The 18,852-nt window shown below is 43.5% G+C and overlaps 1 protein-coding gene across 4 annotated transcripts in view; it reads right to left on the bottom strand.

The window, feature by feature from the left end:
- Positions 1-18,578, bottom strand: part of ss (aryl hydrocarbon receptor spineless) — a 314,320-nt gene extending 295,742 nt beyond the window's left edge. For all 4 annotated transcript variants that reach the window (XR_011712270.1, XR_011712271.1, XM_071658638.1 and 1 more), the window contains exon 1: positions 18,152-18,578. Coding sequence is in view for 2 of the 4 variants with exons in the window: in XM_071658638.1 (XP_071514739.1) it covers positions 18,152-18,243 (92 nt within the window). In the remaining 2 variants the exon portion in view is untranslated. The remainder of the gene's footprint in view (positions 1-18,151) is intronic.
- Between the last annotated feature and the right edge of the window lie 274 nt (positions 18,579-18,852).

The following is an 18,852-nucleotide window of genomic DNA, read 5'->3' as shown; positions in this document are numbered from 1 at the left end:
ACCAGTTATAACAACCAGTGTCCTCTTGTAATTCATGGTGTCGAAATTTAACTATTTGCTCTTTACGTTCATCGAAAGTCCCTTGATATTAGATATTTCACGTGAACAAATTGAATAGAATATCATAATAATGAAATTATTTGCTTTATTCATTATCAAATCAAGTACTATAATTATTATACATAAATCTTTCAACGTTAAAGAGAGTTAAATGATCGACCAAACGGACGACACATAACGCCCTCCAGAGCGATCATACGATGTAAAGTCTCGTGATCAATCATGGTTGATCAGGTGATTAATACAACGAGAGAGAGAGAGAGAGAGAGAGAGAGAGAGAGAGAGAGAGAGAGAGAGAGAGAGAGAGAGAGAGAAGGAGGAAAAATTAAGTGAAAAGAGTGAGAGCAGGAGGGAAAGAGATTAATGCCAGCTCCGCGGGGAATTTCATTAATATATTAGTACAACATCCAGGGAAAAATATTACTGGAACAATTCGGGAGGGGGTAAGGGGGGGGGGTGCTGATTAATTAGAAAAAAAAGGGAGGGATTTTATACCGGATGTGTCTGGTAGGAAGGACATGTAAAGTATAGGTTATATACGATATATGACCAGTTGTAAATATGTCCAGGAGATGTTGGTATATGTGTGTGTGTATATATGTACGTACATATGGCGAGAGGGACGGATGGAATACACGCGGCGTATATAGCCTAACTGGCAACTCAAAAGGGACGCTTACACACCCGGTTAATTAACCCATTAATCCATTTTTATGAAAGTCTTTTAATAAGACAACTTTTTTTATATAAGTTTTTGCCTGGGTTTTTAATTAGAGCTTTTTCTAATAGGTTCCTATAAAATCTTGGAGGATTCCGGCAACGGGGTTAGGTTGAGCGGTGTCTCCCTCCTTACGTACGTGGAATTTTTAATGGAAATTATGTATTGTATAGATTTTCCGTAAGGCGCAACATCTACAGGGCAGTACTGTGTTCTCTAACGTCAGTGCCTCCAGGACAGTACCCATGCTCCGCGCGGACAGTACACCAGGAGGTCAAGACGATGTATTAAGCTTTGGAAAGTGGTTAGGAAAGTGTCAGTGGTAAGTGACAGAGGAAAATACAGTTAAGTACATCCCATGGTACTTGAATAAGGACAGTACTTACAAACTTAACCCGTTGACGGTGCCGAGGTAGTACATACATGGGAAAGTTATCGAAAGGGAAAGTATTTACAGAAGACATGACAGTTATTCTGTGGTCATATAGTGGGGACAGGGCCTCGTATGTGGCAAAGGTCAATAATACCCGTAAGTACCGCCAGAGGACAGTAGTCAAGACAGCTCATCAACACAGCACAACAGGGAAGTACCTGTGTACATTACCCAAGGCCAGTGACCGATGATAATTACCAGTGACTGAGATCGATGGAAAGTACTAAGGAATAGTACCTAGGATGGTGCCTAGCGACAGGACCCGTGACCAGTAGTTAGGGACAGTACATAACGAGTCTGACCTGAGGGAAGGACTCTCTGAAAGATCATCACAAGAAACTGTTGACATCATTGAACTCTTCAGTCCTTCACAATGATCCGGGTCACCTCTGCTTCACCACAGTAGTCTGACCTCATCTACCATCCAGTTCTCTTATCTATTTTCTTCTTCCTCTGACTTCCCTCCCTCCCTTCATTCCTTCCTTCCCATGTGTCGTCTGTCATACCCTCTTCCTTCAAACACTAAACCTTTCTTTCGTTCATTTTTCCCCATGTCTTTATTGAATCTTCCCTCTTACATAGTCAAAAGATCTCTTCTTCCTCCACCCTCTTCTTCTTCTTCCTCCTCCTCCTCTTCCTTCTTGTCTCCTCCTGAATCATCTTTATCTTTCTCTCTCTCTCTCTTAACTCCGTCGTCTGTGCCTGGCCATAGCAACCTTCCTCCCCTTCCGATATCTCGCCCCTTTTAGCTCCCCTCTCCCCGCCCCTAGTGAGGCCACGCCCCCTATCACCCACATCTGACAAACTTCACATCACTCGCTACACTTAGCGGGGGAGACACGCCCCCCCACCCACCCCTCACACACGGGGGAGGGGAAGACACGCCCCCCCACCCCCCAACCCTCACACTGTTGCCAGTAGACGACGTAAGGGATGGAACCCTACATTACGACGCACTGTTGCCAGTCGGCTGACACAGGGGATGGGAACCTCGCCTTACGACACAGTGTTACCAGTAGCCTGACGCAGGAAGGAACGCCACGTTACGATCCAGTGTTGCCAGATAGCAGGGGAACTCACAGCACGACCCTGCCCAGTGAGTTACTCTAGACATTTGGATAGAGAAAGATGTAAATCATTCTTGCATAGTATCGCAAAGGTTGATGTAAAGTGAGGCAGGCGTCACATCTATGGTAACATGAACGTGACACCTACGTGACAACAACAGATACGTCACCTTCATAGTAACAACATATGCCAACGGTTGAGCCAGCGGCTTGACAGTAGTGTAGTAACAAACAACACAGGTAAACACGACACGTGATCAGAATGACAACAATGTCTATCAAGCAACAAATAGAGATTTACTTTTATCCAAAAGATAAAAAAGAAAAAGACTAAAGAGACATAAAAAAAAAGGATTATACATTGTATCTCTTTTCCCGGCCATGAACCATAGTGAAACACTGAACCATCAGACACCGAAACAGGTTTCGAACAGATGTTGCTCACTCTTATCTCCGTCCCCAACCGTTCTGTGCCAGAAAAATATATCTATATAAAAAAAACGTAAAAAAAACCCACTTAGAATTTATCATCTGCAGAAGGAAGGAATGAGAGAAACATCACCAGCAGCGTCCGGTAGAGGAAGCATCTGTCCGCGGAAACTTTGCCACCTGACGAACCGGCTTCGAAACAGCTGAAGCAGAGTTCCGCACTGGTTTGAACCCCGCCCGGCGCCCGACGCCCACACCCCCCTACTACCCTAGCGAGCCTAACACCACTCGTTATCACAGCTACGCATGCATATAGAATTGCTACATAAATTTATATACTAATGAACGCCCTCTCTGGCCATCTGTCACATTGCAGGGGGATGGGGGGAAGGGGGGGGTGGGGGGAATATTGAGGCTTTTTCATTTTAATGTATCACAGAACCGGCTATTACCGGGTTCGACCCTGCTCGTTAGCGCCGGCTAGCGGTGCCACAGATCGATCCACATTGGCGCGACTTTTAGAGAGACTTCCGTTATAGGGAAGTACGACTCCCTGTGTACACTGTTGCCCAACTCCATAACTTCAACGACAACTCAGACTGTTGGTAACAGTAGATGTATGTAGTCTTGGGTTTTTTTTTTTTTTTTCTCCGTCAACAGAATTATCTACGCGTTCATCAATATGCTTTCTTTTCCCCTGTCAGTAAGCTGTTGGTTGGATATGGTGGGTTTTACATGGAAAGTTTGTAGGGATACAAGTGTATAGTGTACCCTGGTGTGGCTTGTAGAACCACTGTGTAGCGTGGATATATAGTGGTGGATACGCAGTGGTTTTCGGTATGGGTTGTCTATACTGGTGTGGGCGGTGCTCTTGGTGATAATGTAATGGTTGGGGGTCTGGCGTCAGTTGGCGTGGGTGGTGTGTGGGTTCTGTGTGGGTGGTGTAAAGGGGTACAGGGGTGTTGCTGTGTGTCCTGGTGTTGTCGTGTTTGCTGGTGAGGATCTACGCATCCTGATGTTAGTTGGTAAGTGTGGTTCTACCTGGTGTTGTGGTTGGTGTGGTGTGTGTGTGTGTGTGTCTGTGTGTGTGTGTGTGTGTGTGGTATTGGACGGGTGAGGTGGATGATGGAAGTCTTGTTGACGAGATCTGTAAGGGTGTAGGATGCGTCGTCTCTGTCTGGGTTTTATGTTATGGTATAGATGACGTGAGGATGATTGTGAGCAAGTGGAGGTTGGTTAAGGCTGGCGTGGGTGTTGTAAGGATATACCAACTTGTGGTGTTGTGGTGGCGACGAAGTGTGGTGTGATGCAGAATGGTGTGGTGTGGTGCGGTGTGATGTGGTGTGGAGTGGTGTGGTGTGGTGTGGTGTGGTGTAGATATTATCGGTAGTGTGAGGGGTAGATAAGGCGTGGATCATGGAGTAGCAGATGAGACAATCGTGGGGTGTGGGGGTTGAAGCCGCGCGGTCTCACAACACAGACCATCCTAACAAGCAATATATCGCCACGAAAATTTCTAAAAAGAATCACATCAACCACAAATGTCCTGACGCCAGCGCAAAATAGAGGAAATTCTATTCTTAAGATTTTAGAATCAAATTGTCTCATCTTCTATACCCCCACTCCTCCTCCACCCCCCCAAAAAAAAAACAGAAAATGTACATCTTGTAGACTGAAAATCTTGGGTTATAATCAGTCAACACCTCACAAGCAGGTTGTCTGGAACCACAAGCTCTGAGATAGATAGATAGATAGAAATGTAGATATTTTTACACAGTTTACGCCAGGTACTGCTTTACTAACCGGAAGAGAAGAAACTAAGAAAATGTAACAAGTGTGAACTACCTGTCCACATCGGGTGTCGAACACAGGGCGCGCTGATTCACACCGGCCACCGCTGACTCCCTGCTCCACGACGACACTAGAAATCACACACACACACACACACACACACACACACACCTGCTCACACTTCCTATTGTCAGGCAGTATATATGAAGCCCTGAGGGTCATTGTTACGCCGGGCAACAAACGGGCTAATTTACATGTACGAAACAGGAGCGATAATGATATTTGGCTAATTACAACAATTCGGGGTGTAATTGCATCGTTGGCCTGGGCTTGCGCGACCCTGTGGTTTCCTCCCGACTCCTCTAATGACTCAATGATGAAGAAAAAATAAAAGATGTGTTTCCTTCATTGATTGAGAAGATGTCTTACTCACCGGTGCGGGAGACAGACAAGGATACGGAGGTACTACTCCAGCTACTTATTGGAGCGTTTTTGTACTCCTTCGTCAAGAAATGAGGAGGAGGCTTCTCTCTCTCTCTCTCTCTCTCTCTCTCTCTCTCTCTCTCTCTCTCTCTCTCTCTCTCTCTCTCTCTAGGTACTGGTATCTACGTCCAGTGTCCTGGGTTATGATTCTTTTGGCGTACTAAATGTTCCTGAGTATTGAGACGCCTCTCATTCCTGTGTGTGTTTGTATAGGCACGTCTTTGTGACGTGTGTGTGTGTGTGTGTGTGTGTGTGTGTCTGTGTCTGTGTCTGTGTGCGTCTGTGTGCGTGAGGAAGAGAAACAGACAAAAACGGAAAATGAATTCTAGTTACCAAGAAGTTACTAAGTCACTGTGAACTGTATTTTGTGTGGAACAGAAGAAACGTGAACACCAGGGGAGGAGTGGGGTAGGAGGAGGAGGAGGAGGGAGGGAGGTTGTCAGCCATGTGGTGTGAGGGAGGAAGCGAAAGTTGAAGATGACGATGGTATGGTTCTGATATTTAAGACCTCCTAACAACCCCACTTTGTATAAATTACCTTTGATTACGTGAAGATCGAGGGAGTGCGTAATGGGGGGAAGACCTGGGAAAAGTCATCCTCAAGATGAAGCTTAAAGACAGAAAAATGGAATGAAAGTTTCACAAAGGAATATAAAATATGAGATTATTAAATCCGGGTTTACCTTTCGGCCCCGACGTTAGATTGCTCGTGTATGACAATGTTACAGTATATATATATATATATATATATATATATATATATATATATATATATAGAGAGAGAGAGAGAGAGAGAGAGAGAGAGAGAGAGAGAGAGAGAGAGAGAGAGTATGGTATGCAGGTAAAACCACGTCGAAACGGAAAATACGTTGTCAGCCGCTTTCGTATAATTACACCGCCAGGACTGAGTACAGATATAGTGAACATATAATACACCAGCCGCTGCTGGGCGGGTCCGGCAGGTGAATGAATTAAGAAAAAGGTGAAGGGATTAGGTCACAGGTCACCCTCGACGACCTCACCTCCTTCAAGTTACAAACTGAAGGTTAACCTGTGTTCTGGGAAACATATTCACAATTTCTCCATTGATAAAGTTATCTAATTTATCTAAACTAACATTTTGATGCATCGTACTATCTCTGCTATGGTTGGAGGCGATTCAGTAATAGTTCTATTCATTCTTTAGTTGTTATAGGTCATAACCTTCATAGTTAACGGTCAATCTGATGACCAGGGTCAGTGAGGTGGACCTGTCATTCTCGCCCCATACCTAACACTAGTTTGATGTTGTTAACGATGATATTAAGCCAGTTGCATTGATATAAACCTGACCACATTGTTGAAAGTGAGGGGAAAGTCTTATCACAAATTCTCTAAGTCCTCAGAGTGATTGCTTGTGTGATAACCGGTGTGAGGAGTGTTGATCAGTCATACATACATTCATCAGACGGATGAGGTTCAGTGAAGAAATAAATATTAAATAAATCAAGATTTAAAAAAACGTTTTCACGACCCAACAGTAGACAGGAAACATGTTACGTGCGCCAGTCACTCCGACGCTACGGTGTCTACAACAGCGTCATCTCTGAACCCCCTCCCTCCCTCCCTCCCTCCCTCCCTCCCTCCCTCCCTCCCTCCTCCCCTTCCACCCCTTCCTCCCTCCCTCCTTTCCCCCTCCCTCCGCTGTTACTGCGCCCCAGACAAACAGAGAGGACTGGGGTGAACCCGGGATTATTGCAGTGTTGGGATTATAAATGTATTTCATGAAAAATGGGAAGAGGGTAGTTTGCTCCCGCCCTTACGGATCTGTGACACCGCCATAATGTGTGTGTGTGTGTGTGTGTGTGTGTGTGTAGCTGTATAAAATGTTTTCCCTGTGTTGTACATATATTCCATTCACTGTCGTGCAGTGAATGTCATTTTATTTTCACTTTCGTTACGTTTTATGGGTCTTCCCTGTTTTTGCCCCATCTGTTCTTCCCTCTTACTACCCAGCAATGTTGTTTCCTTTCACTGGTTTGACTTCTCACTGTTTTTCAATGCCGTTTGCCCTCGTTATTTACCTTACCCTATTCCTACCCTTCATTCTTGTTACCTCTCACTGTTATCTACCTCACAGTTACCCAATTTACCCACAGAACGTACCTACACAGTTGCTAATCTCACACGACTCCTTCGCCGATTTACCTTCCTCCTGCCCTTACCTTAGAGCTTACCTATCAAACCCATTACCTTACTGTTACCCCAAACACTACCCTCTTTCCTTGGACTGTTTGGGAGAGGGGGGGGGGGGGAATGACAGCAACATCAACAGCTGGAGGAGCAGCAGCTAGCGTGGCTGACGGCCTGGAGCAGCAGCTAGCATGGCTGACGGCCTGGAGCAGCAGCTAGCATGGCTGACGGCCTGGAGCAGCAGCTAGCATGGCTGATGGCCTGGAGCAGCAGCTAGCATGGCTGACGGCCTGGAGCAGCAGCTAGCATGGCTGACGGTCTGGAGCAGCAGCTAGCATGGCTGACGGTCTGGAGCAGAAGTAAATTGTTTTATTAGGATAACGATAAAGATAATAGCAGGGAGAATGGAGGCCATGTTGGAAAGGGTTGAAGCCGAGGATTGTAGGAGCTGAGAGGAGGAATAACTGAGGCTGTGACAGCTGAGACCCAGATAGCTAGGGCTACGATAGCTGAAACCCATAATAGCTGGGGCTACGATAGCTGAGACCGCAATAGCTGGGGCTACGATAGCTGAGACCGCAATAGCTAGGGCTACAATAGCTGGGGCTACGATAGCTGAGACCACAATAGCTGGAGCTACAATAGCTGAGACCACAATAGCTGGGGTTACGAAAGCTATCACAATAGCTGGGGCTACAATAGCTGAGACCACAATAGCTGGGGCTACAATAGCTGAAACTACCATAGCCGATACTAAAATAGGTGGTGACGATGGCTAAGGCTTTCATAGTTGAGACTATAGTAGTTGAAACTATCCACTGCCGCTGAAGTTACAACAGCTGAGACTACAATAGCTAAGACTACATTAGCCGAAACTACAATGGCCGAGTCTCATCGGACAATTGCACACTGGTCCCACAACCATACACATGGTTGACTATCTGCTTCCTCCCTTTTCCCCTCCCTTGGTTTTTATCAGATTGATCTACTTGCATCTATCGACCGATCCATTATGTGATGTATCTTTGTACAGATCTTGAAGGCATGTATGTGTCTATGTATATATGTATATATGGTCGTATGTACATATGTATAACTGGTCATGTATGCATGGCGCATGTCAGGGAGACATGCTGATTGATTGAGTGACATGTTGACTATGTGGGCCGACTGCTGCGCCCTGGATTCGAACCTATTACGACCCTCCCCCGCTCAGCCTCGTGCCGACTTACTGGCAGTAAGGCTAAAACACACACACACACACACACACACACACACACACACACACACACACGGCGACAAAAATCAAACACCGGAAATGTTTCCATCATGGCCTGGCGACACAGTGAGCAATGTTTTGCCAAATGCGTCCAGGTTATTGGCCCAGACCTTAACCATGCGTCACGTCGTAGTGGTCGCCACGCACCTTAACCACGCCACGTACTGACCGCTAGTACCTTAACCACGGGTCGTGCTAACAACCAGTTCCTTAAACATGTCTTTTGTCCTTGAACTGGCAGTTAGTACCTTCATAATCTCTCTCAATGTTAACCATAGTTTGACACTTATATATATATATATATATATATATATATATATATATATATATATATATATATATATATATATATATATGTACATATATTCTCTTCCATTTGTATATATCGCAACAGAGTCCACCTATAGGATTTCCCCCTCCACCTTCCCTTTCCCCCCTCTCTCTCTCTCCCCCTCACTGCCGGGGTAATCTTCCTGTCATCCGCCTCATGAGGGAGGACACGGCGAACTCTCCCCTCCGACAGAAGGTCCGGGGTTCCCCTCGCCTTGCCCTGCTGCTGGCTGCTCGCCCCGCTCGGGCCGCCAACGCCACAGCCACCACCTCCACCACCAGCAACTGATTATCGATTCCTTACCTCCTGACTCCATACGCCTGCTTTCTGTTTACATCGTGGGACCCCATGTGTACGCCAGCCTGACCCCTGCTACCTACCAGCCCCAGGAACCATACCTGGCGCACGAGTCTGCTGGCGTCCCCTCTCCTAACGAACACTTCCATCTCTCTCTTTTGTTATGTCCAGAATTTGTCCCTTTAAACTCTATCTCCAACTCGTATATTTCACTCCTTATCTGAAGTTATGTAAATATCCAGGAAGTCGTTGGCGTAACTTTACCACAAATATCTTTTTTACGGAAGTGATTATTGAGAAAATATATTTATGATTTACAGAAAACAATGAGAGATTTAAAGCGTTATATTTGTAAGACTGATATATGATAACTTTTTTTACATAAACATGTGTTAAATGAAGAATGATAAACCTTTTTGCTTTCCTGAAAACGCGAATCATGATTCCACTTCTCATTACAATATTTTTCTACACGAATTTCTGGAGGTGTCGCTGCTCACGGGACGTAGCCACGTCCGCTGGCCGGACCACAGGTGAAGTGTGGTGGTGTTGTGAGTTTGTGTGACGTGATACAAGGGGGGGATTAAGGAGTCAATGTTTTCTGTCTTCAGTGTGAAATATACATCACAGGCAAGACAGTTCCTGTATATTGTAAAGATAGAAGAGGACTCCAGAGCGCATACGAGAAAGTATTACCCTTACATGTCTGGGGAATGTAGTTTCTAATGGGTGTATGTTTGTTTGGGGGAGACTGTGAGACTGGGTTATAATGGTGGTTGTTTAGTGCTTGCTGAATCGTTATTGTGTGGATGTCCTTTGTGTCATATTTGTTGAGGGAGGGGGAGATGATAGTGTAGCTTCCACACATATGGAACAGAGGTAAGTTTTTTCTTTATTCTAGATGAGGTTGGGTCTGATGTGGTGTAGGTGGGGGATATCTAGAGCCGTTGTCTGTTTGGAGTGAGCCAGATGTGCGCTACACTCTCAACTTTCCAGATATCTGGGACTTTGTTGTGAGGCCACAAGGAATTAAAGATGTATCCAAAAATTTTCCATACGAACCCTAATCTCAGATGATTCTTATATAGGACTCAAAGAGTTCTACATATGTTGGATGAAACAAACACACACACACACACACACACACACACACACACACACACACACACACACACACACACACACACACACACACACCATCTACTGCAGTAAACACAGGAGTACCATAAACACCCAGACCAAACCATCACAAATTAACTCATTACAAGACAAACATCCTCCATCAAGTCGGCAGATGTTCAACACAACCCAGAACACTCATTAGCAAAAAACTGACAGTCGGTCCCTCACGAGTTACCAGTCATTCCCCGGAACTCGCCTCATATCCGGCGCCACTCCTCCTGCTTAGTGGTAAGGCACCGCACAGCGTGTGAGGATGTGTGCTTAGTCTTCCCCTTACGATATAATTGCTTTTTTCGCGGCAGATTTGTGGCGTTCGCGGTTACTCCTCAGGGAGTGACCAGTTCGCGGGCCATCTTTGCTCTGTGGTCTGGAGCTGTGGGAGTAAATGGCGAGGTATTACCGGGGAGGTATGAAACGCTGTGTGGCGAGCGGGTGTGGGGTTTGGGGCTGCGCAGATAGGTTCGTCTTGTGAATTCCGGGGTCCCCGGTTCGAATCTGAGAGACGAGTTTCGGTGAGAGATGTTGAGCAGCGCGATATTCTCTCTCTCTCTCTCTCTCTCTCTCTCTCTCTCTCTCTCTCTCTCTCTGGTAAGGGAGGTATATTACCGGTACTACCCGCCTAGCCATCGTGTGTGGGGGTATAGCGACGGGTGCACACAGTGAACTGTCAAGTTTCACTCCTCTGTCCCAGGTTATAGTCTTTTATTCTGCCTCACCCCCACGTGAGCTGGTGGCTTTTCCCTCCACACATATGCGGTCCCTCCATCTCAGATCTATCACTTAACAGCACCTAACGCACACGACTCGTTCTTTCCAAGGTCTAGATCTTCCTGCGCTCTGGTCGACCTGACTTCTCATGTGGTGCCTCCTCGTAAACAAGTACCCTCACTCCCTGATCACACGACACAGGTTCTCTTTATGTGGGATTGAATCCCAAGTTTCTGTTCAATAAATCATGTTTCCGTCCATCAGGTTCCTGTCTGCTAGTGTTTCCATCCATTAGATGCCTGTCTACTAGTGTTCCTGTCCATCAAGTGCCTGTCTACAGGTTATTCTCGTCCTTTAGCGTATCTGTCTAATAAGACACAGCCTAACAGAACGCAGATGGTCCAGTGGGACGGAAATACTAGATCAAAAAAGTTCCGTCACAGTGAAATCAGTGATTAGGGTGATTACATGAAACACACACACACACACACACACACACACACACACACACACACACACACAGGGCAGCCTCCCTCCCAAGCATTGTGCTTGCAGACATTTAAGGGAATTAAGAGGGTCTTGGTATAATTACTAGTCCAGTCAGTTGATGTAAAAGACGCCATATCTTCATCAAAAGTTTTACTTAATAAAACCCCCGCATTATTTCGGAAGACTCGGGAACTTTATTATCTTTATTCTTTAATTAGAATTACTAGTTCTTACACGCATGCGTGCCTGGGGACCCGCAGTGTAATACACTGGAGGACGTGAGGAATCAAATCAACTGCGAACTGCCCTGTTTTGGAAAATTTGATTTTCGTTAACAATAACGACGAGGAAATAAGAATAGATAATGCAAAGCAAAGCTGAGTCAAGCAAAATATAGTATAGTCCAGTAAAGCAAAGTACAACAGAATAAAGAATGGAGATTATAACCGTGACCAGGTGTGTGTCACCCCCATGACCAGTTGTGTGTGTGTGTGTGACCCCCATGATCAGGTGTGTGTGTGTGTGTGACCGCAATGACCAGCTGTATGTGACTCCCATGACCAGGTGTATGTGACCCCCATGACCAGGTGTGTGGCATCCCAGAACTAGATGTATGGTCCTCATAGTCAGATGTGTGGCCTTCCAGACCAGGTGTATTGTCCTTTATGGTCAGGTGTATGTCATCAGGCATATATATATATATATATATATATATATATATATATATATATATATATATATATATATATATATATATATATATACACACACACACACACACACACACACACACACACACACACACACACACACACATACAGATAATATACTACTTTAAATACCGCAAATACCTTTATCAGAGGTGAGTAATTGCCTCATTAAGGATACGAATTAACATTCTGAAGTTCGAGGATCATAATGACATCATTAGAATGTTATGACGTCATTGTGACGTAATGTTTATGATTTCAGAATTGCTCTCAGGTGATTCACTCGGCTATTTATCAACATAATCAGGTTTTTCGGACAAAAAACAAAAAAATAAATAAAACGCAGCTTGGACAAGACTGGAGGAACAATCAGATGGGACATCTTCACTACATCCTCATCTTCACTACACCCCTAGTTCATGCAAAACCACTTTTATTACACTCTTATCATCACTATATATATATATATATATATATATATATATATATATATATATATATATATATATATATATATATATATATATATATGATTAGTCTATCTTCTATATAGTCGCTCATTGATTTTACAGTATGATGAATTGCATAGATAACTACTAATCTTTCGTTGTTCTGCATTTAATCTCATATTTCTACGTTATTGTACGCTCGCTGAAATGAAAACAATTATTCAACATTTTGCACAATAGGTAGAAATCACTCAACTCTTTCGACATAATACTTATTTAATCTTATATTTACAGCAAGAATTATCGACATGTTTCAACACTCGACATAATCATAATATAAAACATGATTAAATAGTTCTTATATATATATATATATATATATATATATATATATATATATATATATATATATATATATATATATATATATATATATATATATATATATATATATACATCATCAATAAACCATTGCGTTGAAACAATTATGTATAAATATACATCGTTTTTTTATACGTTTGAATATGAATGTACGTTTTTTTTCAACGCTTTTAGCTAGGAAATTTCTTAAAGGTCTCTGGTTAGTCATTGATCTATGAATATAATCTTACAATGTAAAAGGTTAACTAAATAAGAAAGAAATATATTGTATCTATATTCAAAATGATTCATACATATTGTCATTTTCTTCTCAAAATTCTTAGTGAAATCTGTGTTGTTGGGGGCGTGGGTGGAAGGTGCCTAATTTGCATTCGTAAAATTTAGATTGAGAATTTTCCGATGTATGACATTTATAATCCGAAGCTTCTACATTTTCAATCAGTACAATTACCTTTTTTTTCATTTTCAGTGAACCAGAATTTTTTGTATCAGTATAACGCTTTTTTGGTTTTCGGCCATGAAATACATGTGGCAAACAGTGTTTTTTTAGTCTTTAAATTGAAGTGAAAGTTTTAGACATTATATAGAAAAAACTTTACGATTTTCTTTTATAAGAAAGACCTTAATATGATACGGTTTTTTAAACAGTTTTCTAAACTCTGTTGATGAGAAATTTAATCTTTAATGATAACTCGACTAATTACTCTTCCATGGAGTCATTATCTTTAATGAGATGGTCCCTCTATTGAACACTTACTGGCAAACCAATTAATTAACAAACATCCTGAATAAAGCACATTAATGTGATACTTTTTCAGTGTTAAACATCGTAGATAAACATATTGTATAAACGAGATTACGTTTAATTTCCAATATATGGTTAACTTCATTTATTAACAGCCCAGGAATAAATCATTAACTCATTAATGACTGTTTAACAACTTATATATGGATGACTTCAGTTATCAACAACCCAGGATAACATCATTAGCCCATTAATGGGGAACTAATTACTGTACATTTATTACTGATGTTTTAAATTCTTGTTCAAACAGAAGAAATAAAAACCTCGTTCATCTCACACAAACAAAAGTGTTCAGAACAAACAAAAGAGGTCACTTCTGTTATCTCACAAACAGAAACGTTAGAAAATCTGTTCAGTCAGAACAACAAGCAGAAGCGTTCAATGTATTTGTTCAGCCAGAACAAACAGATGGTCTTATCATTTGTTCAGCCAGAACAAACAGATGGTTTTATCATTTGTTCAGCCAGAACAAACAGATGGTTTTATCATTTGTTCAGCCAGAACAAACAGATGGGATGAGCTTTTCTTCAGCCAAAGCGTACTGAGGCGTTTGAATCTCATACAACTTCTACAACCTTCATAAAATGTATAAAACCATAACATTCCAATGATTACTTCGTCTCACGAACCTTCCGGGGGAAATTAGAGGTCATCATTGAACAACCACAATTAAATAATTCCTAGGAATAATCTTGATCATTGTACCATAATCGCAGTGTGTCAATTATATCATAGCGGAAGGAACAAGTGGTGTTCACTCACTGGACTTTTCACGTTGAAAAGGAAAAGATTACATTGCAATGATTACATTTCATCGTGAAAGGCAACTTGGCAATTACGTTTATGAGGTGTGCGAGAGAGAGGATTCATCTTTGTACACTCTACTTATTCGGTGAAGTAATTTCGTCGATTTTCTCAAATATGATTATGTAATCTAAAACATAACTATGTGAAATCAAATATAATTACGGAATTCCATTCGGATAGGCAAATAGCTAAACTAGTTCTAGATTGACTTCAGTAATTACTCGCTCGTTCTTAGTAATGATGATTGGATTAATCACTAAGAATATCAATAATTTATCTATTATTGATGAGGAAACCTTGATAATTGCCACTACCTTATCCTGATAATTTATCGTTAATCAAAGTACAACACAGTAGGCAATAACTAGAAAACTTTCATTAATGGTAATATAACAGGTTTTTAGTTATCAATAATCCGATAACTTTTTTTGAGAACTTGATAATTATCAGTATTCATTACACTATTTTTTCCATCCTAAAAAAACGTTATAATTCTCGTTAATGATTTGGCAAGTTTGAAAAAAAAAAAATTTATGGCAATATTGGCTTGAATTATCAACGATAACTTTATGATATTCATGATAATCACTTGATAATCTTCGTCGTATGGATGTAAAAAAAAATTATCTAGAACTAAATAGCATACGATAATTTCCAGTTAACGTCATTTATCATAAGCTTTACAATTTGCCCTAAGAATAACATATAACAATAATCATTTAATAATGTTTTGCGAGGTATGACATGATAATTTCAAGAAAAAGATGATAATGACGTGTCATCAAAGGAATGGAAAATTTCCTTAGATGTGTTATTAACTTAAAGTAATGAAATGTAATTTGAATCCCTTTACTTCTAATTGGCAGTTTGAAGACCTCGTAATCACAGTTTGCTGTTGAAAAAAATATATATTTTTTCCCATGTAAATTATGTTCGCATTCATGTCGACGTTGAATAAATGAGAAAAAATGAAAAAGGATTTGAATTCACAATTTTGGTTATTAGGAAAATTCCATTCATTTTTACAATTCTATATCACTGTAATTTCAAAGTCAGAATTTTGAGACGCGAAAAGATGCGTATAATAAGTCAAAATCTAATGTGAAAGATTCTCTCAAAGATCTTACAATTAAAGCCACAGATGAAGTTTTTGTAACTTATCAAAGAAACTTCCATTCGACCTAACCATCTGGTTACCGGTACTGTGAACTACTGTGGTGATTGACCTGAGTTAATGAAGATTACCTGGCTCTGTTGGCACAGAAAAAGTGATCTTTTTCCCCCTCAAGTATCAAGTTAAAAAGTTGCTTTACTTTCAATAATTCCAGTTTTCTTCTAGCGAGTTTATAATTATATATATATATATATATATATATATATATATATATATATATATATATATATATATATATATATATATATATGATTATATGACACTGCTGTAGCAAAGTGTTTGTGTTTTTCTCGTTCTTGAGAACTGGTGTTTCGCTTTAAGTTCTCAGGAAAATCTTTGTATTTCGCCTTTAAGTTTTATGGAACTGTTGTGTTTCGCCTAAGATTCTGCCAGACTTTCTCCTTCCACCTTCCTGTACCCAAGTTTCAAGAAACTGTTTTGTTTCGTCAAGAGTTTCTGCAAACAGTGGCGTCCCTTTTGCAAGCTGTCTTGTTTCATCCCCAAGTTTCAGAAGACAACTGTGTTTCGCCTTAACCTTTACCTGTTTCGTTTTCATTTACCGCAAGTTCTGATAAATTATAGTTTTCGTCTCACGTTTCCACATAAACTGTCGTGTTTCACCGTCAGTTTCAGCGAAGTGTTACGTGTCACCGGCCTTCGTGTCTATGGCAAAGATATGAAAACCTGCTGTTTATTCTAATCACTGAACTAAACTGGTTTTCTCCTACAGGTTTCACTGTGACGTTAGCATCTGCCAATCCCCTGTTGATTGAATATCCTTTTTAGAGATCTGTGGACGCTTTACCCTGACTGAGTGAAAGACCTCTAGCGGGAGGGACGAGAAATGGAATAGAAATTAAACAAAGTACCATGAGGGTAGTCAGAGTTTCGGTGGGCGTTGGGGAAAAAATTACAACAGCGATAATTCCAGCTGAGCGTAAGGATTCCAGGAGAGTTTAAGGAATTCAGGCGAGTGGAAGGACTCCGTTGTGAGGTCATGGATCATCGCAAGAAGATGGACTGAGAGCTTGTGAAGGACCGAAGGAATAAATGATCTCAAAGAAAAAATCGCGTCGGATGTATTATTCTTCGCCGACTCGAAGTGCCTCAGCGCAGAGCCTACGATCCGCAACCAACCTCGAAGTGGCTCTCGTGAGCAAATGACCCACAGAGAGAGAGAGACTCACACGACACCAGTCCTCTGAGAACGACACTGCTAAACTGGCAGTCTGGTGGTGACCTAACGACCACTCACACGTCGCTCCACAAAAATGCCAATGAGGTTATCCTGAAACGAGGTGATCGGGCGTTCGTAACCAGCCATCGTCCTCCGCCACGAAAGGACTCTCTCTCTCTCTCTCGCCTGGGAGGTCAGTCATGGATCGTCTTCGCGTGAGGAGTTGAGGGAAATCTTGGAAGACTGGAGTGTCATGCTCAGGGGCGGCGGCCGGGAACAACCCTTCCCCCCCGCCCCCCATGGCCCCTGACCTCTGCCCGACGTGCGATGATCGCGGTGCGTGCGTGCGGCGACTTGTGCGTGCGGCGACTTGCCGCATGCGAACACGAATGGCCGCAACAAACTGTGCAGTCACGCCAGCCACGGGTTATCTCACCGACACACAGCATCCCTACCCCCTAGATACACACACACACCTGCCGCGTCCTGCGGTAGCTTGAAGAACCCTGTTCCTCCTGCTGCTGCCGATGACCTTTTCTTTTTTGTTCGTCGGCGGAGGTCGGCGGCGGAGCCACGGGTTGTGCCCGGCGGGTGAGTGCCAAGACCACGAGGCCAGGCTAGGCGGGTGCCATACGCCTGTCATGTCTGCCAAGAACCTGTCATACGGAAGTACGCCTCCAGTTTACATGCGTCACACGCCACGTTACGCACATAATTCACCGCCGTGTGTTGTTTGAATCTTATGCCTCGTAATGAAAGACTTTCCCGTGACGTATTACACACACACACGCTATCCTCGCTATCGCCGGTGATCGCTGCGCCGGTATTTCCACCTTGAAAAGCGATATTTTGTCGGTGAACTTTTTCACCGTAACAGGTGATTTAATGACACGATTATCTGGTGAGGTTGCAGAAGTCCCTGAGGCCAGGTGAAGGTGACAGCGGAGAGGGGTGTGTCAGGTGAGCATCTTAGGTGAGGGGAGGCGGGTTGGGGTTTGAGACACGGCTTGTTGTCACCTGAATGAGGTGGGAGCAGGTTTAGGGTAAAGCCACCTCCCCTCCCCACACCCAAACCCTACCCCTCAACACCTCATACCCTCACCTAACCGTGAGGTGACGTTCTTTGGTGATGTCCCCCTCTAACCAGGTCCTCCAGGGAGCCTACCTGACCCTACTACGGCCCATGGGCCTTGACGCCGGTCATCTTACCTCTTTCCATTGCGTCGCCGTCGCTTGGTGGCGTACACGGTGCCCAGGGCGTTCATGTTGGTGGTCGGCGGCGTGTTCTGTTGGCTCAACATACTGGGGGAGGAGGGAGGAGCATCCTGTTGTACCCCAGGGAAGAAGGGAGGGCCGTCGTCACTGTGCACCGCGGCGACACTGGCACTGCCAAGTGTCCGGCCGCCGAAGAGAGACACTGTTATTTCACACCACTAACACCCGAGTATAACACTTGACCGCTACACCCAACCGCGAGTACACACACTCAGACACACAGGCGGACGCGACGCACGCCTCTGCACGGGGCGGGAGGGCTTCACCAGGAGGCTTTACCAAGGTTGCCATACACAGCACATCACCATCCGCACGTCGCACCGCGTGCCACTGACCACACCGATACACCGTCTACCGCACACCGACAATTCGCTTGTTTTGTTTTTACGCTGCCGCTCTGGCCTGGCAGCGCGGCTGGCGTTAGTGCATACGTGTGTGCGTTACCGGTAGTCCCGCCCAGCGGCGCCCACCGGCCAATCAGCGGCGGGCGGCGGGGCCGGCCGGGCCGACACCCACTCCCGACGAGTGGTCGCCGCCAGCACCAACATGGCGGACCGGCGGAGGACGCCGTGTGGCGGCGGTCGTCGCCAGTGTGTGTAGGAGGCCAAAACGCTGCTAATTTCAGTGAGATGTTG

This window comes from Panulirus ornatus, chromosome 66 (genome assembly GCF_036320965.1).
Source record: "Panulirus ornatus isolate Po-2019 chromosome 66, ASM3632096v1, whole genome shotgun sequence".
Lineage (NCBI taxonomy): Eukaryota > Metazoa > Arthropoda > Malacostraca > Decapoda > Palinuridae > Panulirus > Panulirus ornatus.
This window is presented reverse-complemented; position numbering and strand designations above follow the sequence as displayed.